General features: G+C 42.1%; 1 protein-coding gene across 1 annotated transcript in view; it reads right to left on the bottom strand.

The window, feature by feature from the left end:
* ARSJ (arylsulfatase family member J) overlaps window positions 1-11,332 on the bottom strand; it is a 38,675-nt gene extending 27,343 nt beyond the window's left edge. Inside the window, exons 1-2 of the mRNA XM_065736862.1 lie at window positions 11,287-11,332; window positions 10,246-10,622 (exon numbers count right to left, since the gene is read on the bottom strand). Of these exons, the coding sequence (XP_065592934.1) occupies window positions 10,246-10,613 (368 nt within the window). The 5' untranslated portion in view covers window positions 10,614-10,622; window positions 11,287-11,332. The remainder of the gene's footprint in view (window positions 1-10,245; window positions 10,623-11,286) is intronic.
* Between the last annotated feature and the right edge of the window lie 1,644 nt (window positions 11,333-12,976).

Below are 12,976 nucleotides of genomic sequence, written 5' to 3'. Positions count from 1 at the left end.
CCCGTCTGCCACCAGCTCAGCTCTGGCAAAGGTTTATCAGGAACAGGTAAAGAAGTGCCAACATTTCAAATTCCTAAAAACAAAACAGAAGCTGGTAATAATGGAAATGCAACACATAAGCCGTGTAATTGTCTGAGATGGCAAAAACTTACTGCATGTTGAAATCACAACAGAAAACCTTAAGACTCCAAGAGATGCTACATGAGTTTTTCACTGTGGGAAACACATTACTGCCAAGGGTTGTAAAAAAAAAAAAAAATCTGTGACGCAGTAAAGACTCAACAAGGCTATAATAGTGCCAAACAGTATTACCTAAACTCTTCATCTTTACATAAGACCACATCATGGTTAGCATATATAACTAGTATGAGCAAGATGAACAAATATTCCTGATCTTAACAAGGAGGCTCACTCTTCTGCACCTTAAGACTACAGATTCTGCAATGTAAAAGCACCACAACCACTCACTTGTAAAACTAAGAACCAACAAAATGTTACCTCCCTTCCAGCTCCATATTTGGGCTCAAATTCATGTTCTTCTATTAAAATGAATACCATATTGTAAGAGCAGCAACAATCAGGTTAAGAAAGATGACAGAAATAAATCTCACAGACTGTAAAGCTGCTTCAAGGAAGTACATACCTGACACATGTAAGCCTCTGTATGCTTAGTAACGTATATACTTCCTGCATAGGTCTGGTGAAAGTAGTACAGGGAACAGTTCAGACTTCAAGAAATAATGCTAAATTTAGTGCTGTTGTATCCTCACCAATACGCTGTGGTCTTGGAGAAACAAGATTTATTAGGGCCATGACAGTGCTGACTCCAAAGAGAGAGAGTGGTCAGGCTGGTAAAGGGCCACAGACCAAACACTTAAACCTCTTAATACTTGTGTTTGGTTATTTTTTGTTTGTTTGTTTCTTTTACCAGGAGCAATTCTACAGGCAGAGAAGCAACACTGAAGTAATTTGCCCCTTTCCTCTACTCCAGGAATATTTTTTGTGACAAATTAGACTATAAAATACTTACAGGATGGAAGAGATTTATGGAGATCAAGTGGTGTAACCAAATTTGAGTATGAAACATCAAGTATTTTTAATTATTAGAAGCAATATGTTCAAATCTGTTCACCATTTGAATGTGTGACAAGTGAAATTTTCAGTTTTTAACTGTCCACCACGAAGACTGCCCTTATGCTGCCACACTTTGCCACAATGCAACAAATACTCGAGCAAGAGAACCTGACAACATTAAATAATCATATATTAAAGCATCTTTGTCATCTGGATCTCTGCACAAAATGATAACCTGAACATTCAATGTGTACAAACGAAGCTTAAGACTGTCTGCTGAAGTTTGTGACTTTAAGCAAGGTTTGTGGGATCTTCCTTTGTATTGCTTTCAATATCTTTTATAGCTTCCAAATACTGGAATAAATACTTCTATATTTATGGTTTTAAGCATTAATAAGCAAATATCTTTCAGTTACTTCATATAGGCCTTTTAAAGCAGGCATTGAACTACTTTTCCCAAGAATATGTGGGGAGGGAATGCACTTCTGGTGCCTCACGTGACAACTATGATTAACTCTGTGCACTTTCTCACATTCCTCCTGCTCCACATGCAAGGACCCTGCAGGCCACACCTGCTGGTGTCAGCAGTACAGAGCAGCCCTCCTTCCCCATTCCTTTGACACCTCTTCTCAAGGTGTGAGATACAGTTGATATGTGGTTCACAAACAACCATCTCAAATTCTGCATGTCAAGACAGTGAGAAAGATGTCAAGATGCAGAGGTCTCACTTAATCAGGCATTCAAGGGTATAAACAAACAAGCAAACAATGGCACAGATTTGTTTTTTATATATCAATTTTCTGCCCTAGGTTGAAAATAAAAGTCTTTTTGGATGCAACACAATGTATTAACGTCTACTTCAATGCTTGTAGTCTAATACAATATCTTTTTCATAGAAAAGAGCATTCAGATATCTCACATCTGTCTTCCAACTCTAGCACTACTTTCTTTTTATCCACTCGAACTACAGCCTGATAGCATAGTGATAACAGCCTGAATCAATAGGCAGGTGATAGCTGATATTGTTAATTAACGTGTTAGAAGTGCAGTTGAACTAGAATCGTGAAACATGTTTTCCTTTTTACTTACTATGAGCCAGAAGGTACAATAAAGTTAAATTCTTCTACTTTATCACAGGCCATAAAACATCAAAAGTAATTTCAGCCAAATCTCAATGGTTAAAACATCTTTTATCCCAATATTTTAAATCTGTTAACCATTAGTGTTATCTTGATTTCTTTGTGAACTAATCAAATTTCAGCTGAACAATTTAGATTTAGAGAGACAAGCTAACATCTCCAAAATAAACATTCTGGGTTTTAAGAATGGAAACTAATAAAATGGGTAGCTATTAAAAAAAGACATAGAGTAGGCAAACATATCCTACATACACAGGCACAGTGTTCAGAAGTGTCATTCTTAAACACATTCTAAAACTAAGAAAATTCACCTCGTGGTAGAGAACATGACTGTGAAACAATACAGATCAGGGCCATAACTAAAGGGGAAGGAAAAGGAAATCTCAGAGAACTACAGCTATTAATGAGCAAGCACTACCTACTCAGACCACCAGAAACTGCACTAGACTGGAATAACATGAAAAAAGCAGTGTGATGTATCATGCCTGAGAAGGCAACTGTTTGTATCAAGCTGTACCCCCTACGAAACATCAATAGTTCAGATTCTTATGGACTCTGCAGCAAATCATAAATTTTTCGTATAAAAATGAACTCACGCCAATTGCTACAGTACATGAAAAAATATTTAAATCCCCAAAATATGAACTAATTTGTCAAAAAGAGAAAGAATTCAAAAGATAACAAGTTTCATAAATCTAATGTCTTAGTTCTCAAGCACTCATCTTTTCTTTTTTTTTTGTCAAATTAGTATAAAATAAATGTTTATGCTTTTCATTTATCATATTTTATCATGAATTTTATGTACCTGCACACGTCAGTGAAATATGATTCTACAGATAGGACATAAATATAATTTTTATATTACTATAAGCATGTGCTCAATTTTATGAGGAGTGCTTTACTAGATGCACAGAAATGGGAACAAAAATTAGAGGAACATTTGTATTCAAGACTGATTAAACATTTTATTAATTTAAAGAACTACTTTAAAACAAAATTTCATTAAAATGTTCAGAGACCCTGATAAAACAAATCAAATAGAAAATTGATTGATACTCAGAAATGCAGAAAAGGTCAATACCAGAACTAAGATGTACACAATTATGAAAACAATTCCCTGGGTCTGACGTTGCCACCAGGATATGTATCACAAAGACTATAAGTAAACAGATCGTTTTCTTCTTTACCTCACAAATCTGAGAAATCAAAGTATTTTAACTAACACTTGATTTTAATTTGTCAAAATTTTAAGTCCTGCCTAATCTGACAGTATTGCAAATATAATTTGTCTGTTATGATGAGGACAGCAAAATTCCCTAACCAACTTAAGTTTTCCTCTGAGTACAATCTCTTTTCCTCTTAAAACTCTGTAACAGCCTCCCCAAAGTACTGCTGACTGAAAACTGGAGACTTTGTAAATTTATGTCCAACTGTGTTATTTAACTCACTGCACTTTGTGTATACTGGACAATGACAAAGGTTAATCTGTTGCCTCTGTCTAGTCAATCACACATCAGGTAAGGCTACGTTTGCCTTATAGTCATATATGTAGAGGACCAAAAAAAAAAAAAAGTATTTCCCAAAAGCAATGCAAGGAAAAGTTATCACAGCCTGTAATAAACTTCACTACTCCCTTCATGTTATTATTTTTTTAATCTTTACTGTTTTTATGTAGCTTCCTTCCCTGAACATTTGGAGGGAAGAATCTTTTTATAGCACATTAGTAATTACAATGATATGAACAGGCATAGAGTTTAACTTTCTGTTGAAGGATACTAACTGGATCTAATTTTCTGTAGAAAGAACAAAGGAGAGCACAAAGGGAGAATGAAACAAGAAAAGGAAGTCCTAAATTTAATTATTTATTCGTTCTCTCTGTATGCTGCATATACATGGTCAGTGTCATCCTAAGTGCAAGATGTATAACAAGAACATGGAAAAAGATACCTCAACATCTTTGGCAGCAGTCCCACTAATTGTCAGGAAAGAAATTAGCAGAAACAAATGATTACATACTACAGGAGTTATAAAGGCCTGGGGGAAAAAATCTTGAAAATTTTCAGAGAAAATTAGAATATGGAAAAAAGGAATTTCTGGAAGAAAACTGAACTTTCACACAGATTACTTCATCTCAGAATGAAAACAGAAATAATTTGTAGTGTACTGTTTCAAAAATATTTTATGATCATTCTCCAGAACACCTTCTGTAGTTAATACGTACTTAAAATGATGCAGAGAAGAATTTGAGCTGAAGAGAACCCATCCTGTTCAACCCTTTCCCCAAGACAAATTCAACTACATTATGTCATTCCTGACATATTTGTCTTGCCTGTTCTCAATGACTGCCAACAAAGAAACTCAGCAATTTCCCAAAGCAAGCTGTTCAGGGTTTCACAATCATTACCATTTGAAAGTTCTCCCTACTACCTAACACAAAGTTTTTTCTTACCTAGGAAAGCCCTTTAGTTGTTGCACCATTCACTATGACACTGAAAGGCCATTATCCCCTTCCTCTTTGCCTTAAAGCTCCGATCGTAAATTAGTGAAGACTTGTCCCATTCCTTCTCATCTTTCCTCTACAGTTATCTTTTTGAGATACCTGCTCACCCTCACAGCAACTCTATTCAGCTATGCACAGTGGTGTGGGACAGCAATGCCTTGGTTTGGACACAAGTCCTCCAGTGACAGCTCAGAAGGGATGCTTCACATATCCACCACACTGCTCAGTTTACACAAACCAGTATGATGCTTATCTTTCTGGTAACTGCATATTGTTGACTTTATATTCAATGTATGACTTGCTATCTTCCCAACTACTTTTCTAAAGAACTGCTGTCTAAGCAGCTGTTCACCACTCTCTGCTTTTGAAGTTATTAGTCTTGCTCCAGCACAGCTTCTGCCATTTGTCACTACTGAATTTAATTCTGCTTTTCCAGATTATTTTTCTAATTTGTCAAGATGATTTTCAGTATTACTGCAGTCTCTTAATCTTGGTATTTCCTTCTTTGCCACACATCTTCTCTGCACATTTAATTTTACTATCCAGGTTCTAAATGAAAGCAATTACCAAAATTACACTCGAGATCAATGACTGCCAGATCTCTTTAGTGCAGAACAGACACAGTACCAGGCCATCTCTTGACATTTCGTGCAGATATTTTGCAATCTTTCCTTCTTCATTAATTACAAATATATCGGAGTGTTACTGAGTATTTCTTCATCTAGAACAACAACTTTTTTTCTGAATACGCTGATGACAACCAGTAGAAACCACCAGGGTGCCTGCTGGGACTAGGCCAGTGTGCCATGGTCATGGACCTGCCCAGCACTCATCTGCTTTGAAGTTCACTTCTTGTAAGGCTGAAAATACCTGGCCTAGAGTACTTCCTCTACTTGACAGTTACCAAGGCCAAACTGGTTGAGGACTCACACAAGGCACTGACGAGTGCAGACCTCGGGTCTTTGAGACTCTCCAACTAAAGACACAGAAGATAACTTCCCAGTCACAGATGGTTGTACTGGATCTTGCTCAGAACAGCCAAACAGCTGAGATCACTCACTGTGCACCCAGGAAGGGAGAAAAAGAGAAGGCACATTGAGAGCCTGAAGCCTTGAACCAGAATATTTCTGTTTACTTGCAAGTCAGCTGCACTGCTTTCAATTAAAAATATTTTAAACTTTCCTCTGTTCTATTTGGCAAAATAACTCTTAAGTTTGCAGAGACATTGTCATTTTTAATGGTGAACTACATATAGCTACACAGGCATGCCTGGAAGAGAGTGTGTACTAACAAGTTTTATATATATATGTGTGTGTGTGTGTGTGTGTGTGTGTGTATGTGGTATTATTTATACAGTTATCAAACTCATATACAATTATTACAGTCTATTTCTGTTTCCTCTGGATGAGCAAGTTCTCAATATTTCATTTTATCCCAGGGGAAAGGGGATTTATTTCCCCAGACCTTCAACATTTCTCAACATCTTCTATCTCCACATTCCATTCATCATGCAGAGCTCATTCCTGAGATTAGTGTAGGGCTTCCATGATTCATAAGTATTCATTGTAAAAGGGAGTTCAGATTCTTTAGTGATCTGTAACCCTGGCTGTGTACCAGTTTCTACAAACTCAGATCCTATACCCTTGTGTACATCAGAAGCCTTCCTGTGGCCCAAGAGGATGCCAGAGCATGTTACAGTCCTAGCTGATTGCTATGTGACTGTTGGTCAGGAGAATACCAGGGACATAGAATTAGAGTTAGTAATCTGCCACCTATGTAATGCCAGAAAAAAAAGTATGACATGTTATGACTAGATTCCTTTTCTTTAAAAGCTCTGGGAAACTGTCTGTACTAACTATGCTTTAGTAATCCTTCCTTCAAAAAGGAGAAGACTGTTTATGATAATGTAAGAAATAATCTAAATAAACAATATCACACCTGACTATACCATAGCAGATTAACAAGGTTCCCTCTGTCACACCTCAGTCAACTTTTACACACAGGCAAACAAAAAACTTCACACAATCTCAGATTTTCTTTGTATGCCATATAACCCAACTCTGTAGTGTTCAATAAATAAAGATCGTCTTAAACCCTACTAGTAAAAGTAGTCCACAGCAGTAAGAACTCCAAGGCCATTAAGCACACAGATATAACAGCTAACTAAAGAAGTGCTTCACCAACATACTGCTGGGCACAGCCTGAGCATCCTCATGTGCTCTTGTACCCTTTTCCTACCACCTGATAATAGCCAGGCCTACACTCATTACTTCATGTACTTCTATGTAAATTCCAATAAAATAATGTGTTTGGAAATTTACTTTTCATTTCTTTCAAAAGACAAGGATGAATTCACAAATAGCCTTATAGTTTAGCTGTACCTCAGTGACTCTGCAAGAGTCTTCATCTCAGCACTAGTTTAAAGTAAGGCATCCTGAGCTATTCTGCTGGACTTTCCTTATTAAGGCATGTCTATTACTTTTAAGGAAGAAGCTAAAGAGAATTCTGTATCATGCAACTGAACTAGTCTGGAAGACGACTTATGTTCAAACTTGCCTACAGTCTTTCTACAATTTATCAGCTGTTCAGTAACTTCTTGAGCATATGCAGCCCTCTGCCCTGCTGAAACCAGCACACAGCAATAGCAGGAAGCCTTCAGAGAGCGCTGGCTATCAAATTCTCAAGCCAGCTGCAGGAACTCAGGCAGGAACCATGGTAGTCCCAGGATAGCTCAAGGAGGAGCAAACTCTCGGCCAGGTCACTCGTGCAGCTGCAGAGCAAGGGCTGCACTGCTTCCCAAGAGTCGCCTCACTCCCCTCCCTGCTGTGGCCCCAGCGCAGCCTGCCGGGACAGCACATCACACGTGGCAGCCAGCCCACTGGCTCACACGTTTCTTCCCTACTCCCAACACTCAGCTCAGCTGCAGCCCCCTCCCTGTGCCTGTAAATAAGGCCTGAAATAAAAGCTGTGGAATCCAACCTCACTCAGCCTACAGGAATTTGACAGGTAACAGTGGTGGAGAGCAAGAATTTAAAAGAGGCCAAAGAGTCAAGCACTGGACATGAGAAAGTAAACAGAGGCAATGATGAAAAAGACAGACTTACCAGCTGCAGTGCTGTGGACAGCATGAAAAGAAAAAAAAAAAAAGATATTAACCTTGCTTCTTTAACCTTCTTCCCCCCAACTCATTCACTAGCATGGGAGAGCTACCAAAAAAGGGTCTCTTTACTAGTGTAAGCCTTAGAGGGACTGCCTGGAGACCTACAAAGAATTTGGAGCATTCAAAGTCTCTTTGCCTGAAGTCTAACTTCCACTTGGCAGTATAAGCCAGGGCTCCCTAATGACTGGTTTACACAAGTCCCTCTGTTTTTCACAGATCAATCAGGTACCATTTGGAACATGCTATGTGCAGTATGTGCATTGAGAGGCACGGAGCATCCAGATGGGCCTTCCCTGAATGAATTGGCTTGAACTAACACATGCTGGAATTCAAGAAATAACAGCACTTCTCCTGGTTTAAATGTTTCTGAGTACTGGCATTTTAATTAAGGTACCTCTGCATTCATAGTAGTTATCACCAGTATTTATCTTGAGCCAGAAGAGACTGCATCCCTCTGGGTCTGTCTTGTTAATAGTTTACCCAAACCTATTAATCCCTCACCATTTTCTCCCTTATTTCTCAATCATGCAGTCTTTTCTCTCTGCTGCTCTTATTCCCTAAGTAGAACAACATAAAAAAAATGCTCTGTGAGTTTCAGAACAGCAGACTGAGAAAATAAAAATGAAGTATAAGCAAATTTATTTTTTCCTATAAAAGGTTCCAAAACCAAAGTAGGCAGATTGTCTGAATTATTCCTGCCTGACAAGCTGATGAACAAAGTGGGTTCCTTAGAACATCCCTACTGACCGTTACCACATATTTACACAGGAAACGCTCTCCAATGAAGTTTCAACATACTAAAGTAAGGTATCACTACTCCTCCCTCTATTTTTATTCTACTTTGCACACACAGACAACCTGTGCAGCCTCCAAGAGCCAACACAGTACCCTGGCTCCCCCGGAACCCAGTTCTCCCATTCCTCTGACCGCTGACTGAGTCATTTTGAAGCATAACATTCCCTTTGTAAAGCATTGGTTCCCAAACCACGGTCCTCAGAAAGCTGGCTGGCTACATGCTGCTGGCGCTGGTCCTCACTTCCAACAGCTGAATGGCTTTAAAGACAACCAGGATGCATTTTGCACTTTCCTGATACTAATTTCCCCTATTAGATGCTACTTTAGTTGCTGCAGGGCAACTATGTTCTTGTGGATGAGTAAGTAGATACTTTGAAAAAACTTTAGGGTTGTTCACATATGGGAGGCCAGGAGAAAAAAGCAAGGGAAGCGTTGCTCTAGATATCTTGCCTGTCCTCCATGCAAATCGCACTCATCCAGCAAGTCTGGAATGAGAGTGAGACTGGGAATTATCTCCAGCTCCACCATATGGAGATGCAAGACACCAGGCCAGTTGCTTGTTTTATTTAAACATGTGTTTCTTTTACCAGCAGTATTAACATTGCTTTGTTCCTGTTTATATTTAAAGAAATGAGAAAATAAACTAAGTAACTTTTTTTCCTCTTGTTCCATTTTTGTTCTTTTAAGAGTTCCTTGTTCTGTCAGAGTGAGTTAAGCTAAACAGAAACAAGGCATTCTTGTTCCAGAGTAAATGTGTCCACATTTGGAGTTCTCTGGGAACTATTCCTACAGCTCAAATTCCTGTTGCCATCAGCCCCCCTACTCAATTCTAAGTAACCTTCTCATGTAAAAAAACCCCTGAGGTTGGGTTGTTTGCTTAATAGATCACGGTAACACACAAACTACCAAAGACAGCAAATGACACAATACCCACCCGCTGCTCTTACCATTGACCCTATTTTCGAGGGCTTCAGATAAAAGTTTCTAACTGCTTGCAAACTGGCGGCTGCATCTTGACAAGAGAAATTCTGTAGCCCAGAGGACCTAAGTTTTGAACCCTTGCACTCACATGCACATCAGGGATTATGGAACCATTCCATAAATTCAATGCAACCCCCAGAGGGAACTTGCGTTAAGGTGAGGCTCAGTGTGACCCATGAGCCAATGTGCATGCTGTAGAGGGTGTGAGGACACCTCACCCCTTCACTTCCTTAGCACGCGTGCCAAAACTGCACAGCAAATCCTAAACTGATCACTTTGCAGTACCAGCAACGTTACTTGACATCTAACACGTATGTTAGCAATGCAGTAAATGCACATGTATCACAACACTCTGCTGGGGCAATTCACAGTGCTGAATTCTTATTGGCTCTCAGAGCACAAGTTTTATCTCACTATTTCAAACATACAAGAAAGTCCATTTTGCTCGAGGTTTTTAAGTGAATCAGAAAGGAACCCTTCTGCCTACAGGGTGAGGCAGAGGTGTACCTGACTGGGTTTGACCCACGAGACCCAGGTTCTTTTCAAGAGAAACAGTGTTTAAGCCACCCAGTCGAAGGATGAAGTGGTAAACTTACTTTCCAGTGATAAATTGGCTTCTGGATGGTGTGCACATAGGCTGAACATAATAGTTCTCCAGTTTAACCCCTTCAGCGGCTAGCTTGTCCAGAGTGGGCGTCCTGATCTCCGAGCCGTGGTACCCTACGTCTCTGAAGCCCTGATCGTCAGCCAGGATGAAGACGATGTGCGGCTGCGAGCTGGGGACGCCGGCACCCGGCTCCTCTCCCAGCGTCGCCGGCGCCAATCCGGGGCCGCGTCCGAGGCTATCCCAGGACAGGTAGCCGTAGGTGAGGAGGCTGAGCACCGAGAGGCCGGCCAGCACCCCCACCGCCAGCATTTTCCCCTTGCGGAGCCGCTGAGGCCAGCTACACCCACCGCGGGCCATTCACCTTGGCTGGAGCGAGACGGAGGAGAAAAATAATAATAAAAAGAAAAAAAAAAAAACACACACACGAAAAAAAACCGCCGGAGACCAAACCCAGCAGCGTGCAAGGCGGAGGCAAGAGCCGTCAGGGGCCCCGCCGGGCGGGGGAGCGGAGAGGAGCCGCGCTCATCGCGGCCACCACCAACTTGGACAACTCCAACTCCGGCCGCGCCGCGGGAAAAGCGGCGCGGGCCGCCCTGCCCGGCGCTGGTGCCGGAACCGGGGCCGGTGCCGGCCGGGTGGGCAGGGCCGCGCCGCGCCGGGGGTCACAGCACCCTCGGCCCGCCTCCGACCCCGCGCCGGGGCGCCGCTGCCGGCCCGTCCCGGGGCCGGTGCCCATAGCGGGGCGAGTCGGGGCGCCCCGGCGCAGCGCCGCCGCCAGCGGGCCGAGCCCCGCCGCCTCCCCCGCGCCCCTCCGCTCACAGCCGGCCGCGCGGCGCCCTCCGCCCGCCCCCTCCGGCGCTGCCGGGCCGCTCCCTCCCTGCCTCCCTCCCCTGCCTGTCTCTCCCCTCCCCGCCGAACGGGCAGGGGGACCCCGGCCCCGACCTCCCGGCCCCGCTCCTTCCCAAGCTCCGAGCGGCAACTCGCGGCTCTCTTGCTTCCCGGCCGGCCGGCCGGCCTCTCCGCACCTCACCTCCTCTCCGTGCCCCCCGCTCCCGTCCCGGGGTGCCGGGCAGCCCTCAGCCGGCCCCAGCCCAGGGGTGCAAAGCCCCCAGGGCGTCTCAGCGGTGCTCCCGCTGCTGCCATCGCCCCCAGCCTGCGAAGGGCAGCCCGGGCCGCCGGCGGGTCCCGCTTCTCCCTCCCAGAGCTATCGATTGTTGTAAGCGTTTTTGAAATCACCGCAAACATCTGGAAGGTATGAGTGTACCGGATTTGCTTTCAGCCGCAAAGCAGACCCCAATCCCAAACCCTCCAATTCTGTTAAGACTGTGGCGAATGCGAGGAATGCTCCTTTTCAAAGTACTATCATTTCTTAAACTTTGGGTTAAAGTATGAATGTGCTTCACTTGCAAAATACAACTTCCCCCTAGTCCTGAAAGACACTGAAGAAGCTAGCAGAGGCTTACATTCATGCATGATTACGCTGAACAGATGTGAATGTGCAGGTCTGACCTGTCTAACATGAGTCATCCCGACAGGAACAACTTTTTCAAACTAGTTTTTCTAACACATTAACTCTTAACCAGCCACCTTGACTAAGGCACCTCGGAAGCTCCAGCTCAGCCCTGCTAGCTGGCTGATGTTCCTCTCTCATCAACGTTTCCATCTCGTTTTTACAAGCTGACGTTAGCGCTGAAAGTTTGGTTTGCCCTTGCCATTCTGCTCCCCGCAGCCCTGAGCACTGCTGCCTTTTATCTTCCACGAAACACAGGAATATTTTTAGACCTTGGAATACTTGGCACTGCATGACAGAATCAGCTGGAACAGCTTCTCTGATGAAAAATATCTAATATCAGGTTCATCATATCATAAGGGGCAGCTCAACAGTAGATTAAATGGTTCCCCTATTAGCTGTTGACTGTTGGTGTATGTTCTTCACTTACCTTTAACAACATTGTCCAACTCAAATGTATGGATTTTGCCTGCCTGGATGTCTCCACAAACGTTATTCAGTTTGTAACAGCACTTGGTGTTCTTGTTCTGGAGAGAAAAAAATAATGTTATCATAGCAGTAACTTAATTTGTCAATTCAAATTGATTTTGTGCAATCTAATGTGAACAGAAATGTCCGCACTAAAATGTTCACTGAAAAATAGTTATTCAGAAATAGCTGTTCATCTGTACTTGACAGCGCTGCAGCAGGGAGAACGCAAACAAAAGTGGATTTGGTGATGTCAATATGCTACCCAAGGGCTTCTCCACATTTTATTGATAAAATTATATCTGCAAGTTTAATTCCCAAGGTAGAATGCCTTCTTTTGAAATCAAAGTAACTTTACAGCTCGTTAACTCCAGCTCTTTTCAAAAACAAAACACAAACACCCCCAAATCCTAAACTGAAGTAATCTTGAAACGACTTCCCCTTTGAGAGAATTCTCTATTCAGATTTTTTACACCTGCTTTTCCCCCATATATAAGACACCAAAACTGGATTCGTAACGCCATTTTGCCTTCGACCCATCTACTGCTGAATGGCAAACAAAATACAATGTCCTCTTAATAAAAGCACCATGGATGCAGATAGACATTAGAGCATCACACATCATAAAAAGGATTCATATTTTCTAGTAACTGAAGATATTTTATATTCTTGTTTTTCATTATCTTAAAATACTAAAATATCACCGAGTACTTATTAAGAAGACAATAATTCATATAATATG

This window comes from Cyrtonyx montezumae, unplaced genomic scaffold, assembly GCF_038088225.1.
Source record: "Cyrtonyx montezumae isolate F1298 unplaced genomic scaffold, pur_monq_1.0 scaffold_2, whole genome shotgun sequence".
NCBI classification, from domain to species: Eukaryota; Metazoa; Chordata; class Aves; order Galliformes; family Odontophoridae; genus Cyrtonyx; species Cyrtonyx montezumae.
The sequence above is the reverse complement of the archived record's forward strand: the minus strand, read 5'-3'. Positions and strand labels throughout refer to the sequence as shown.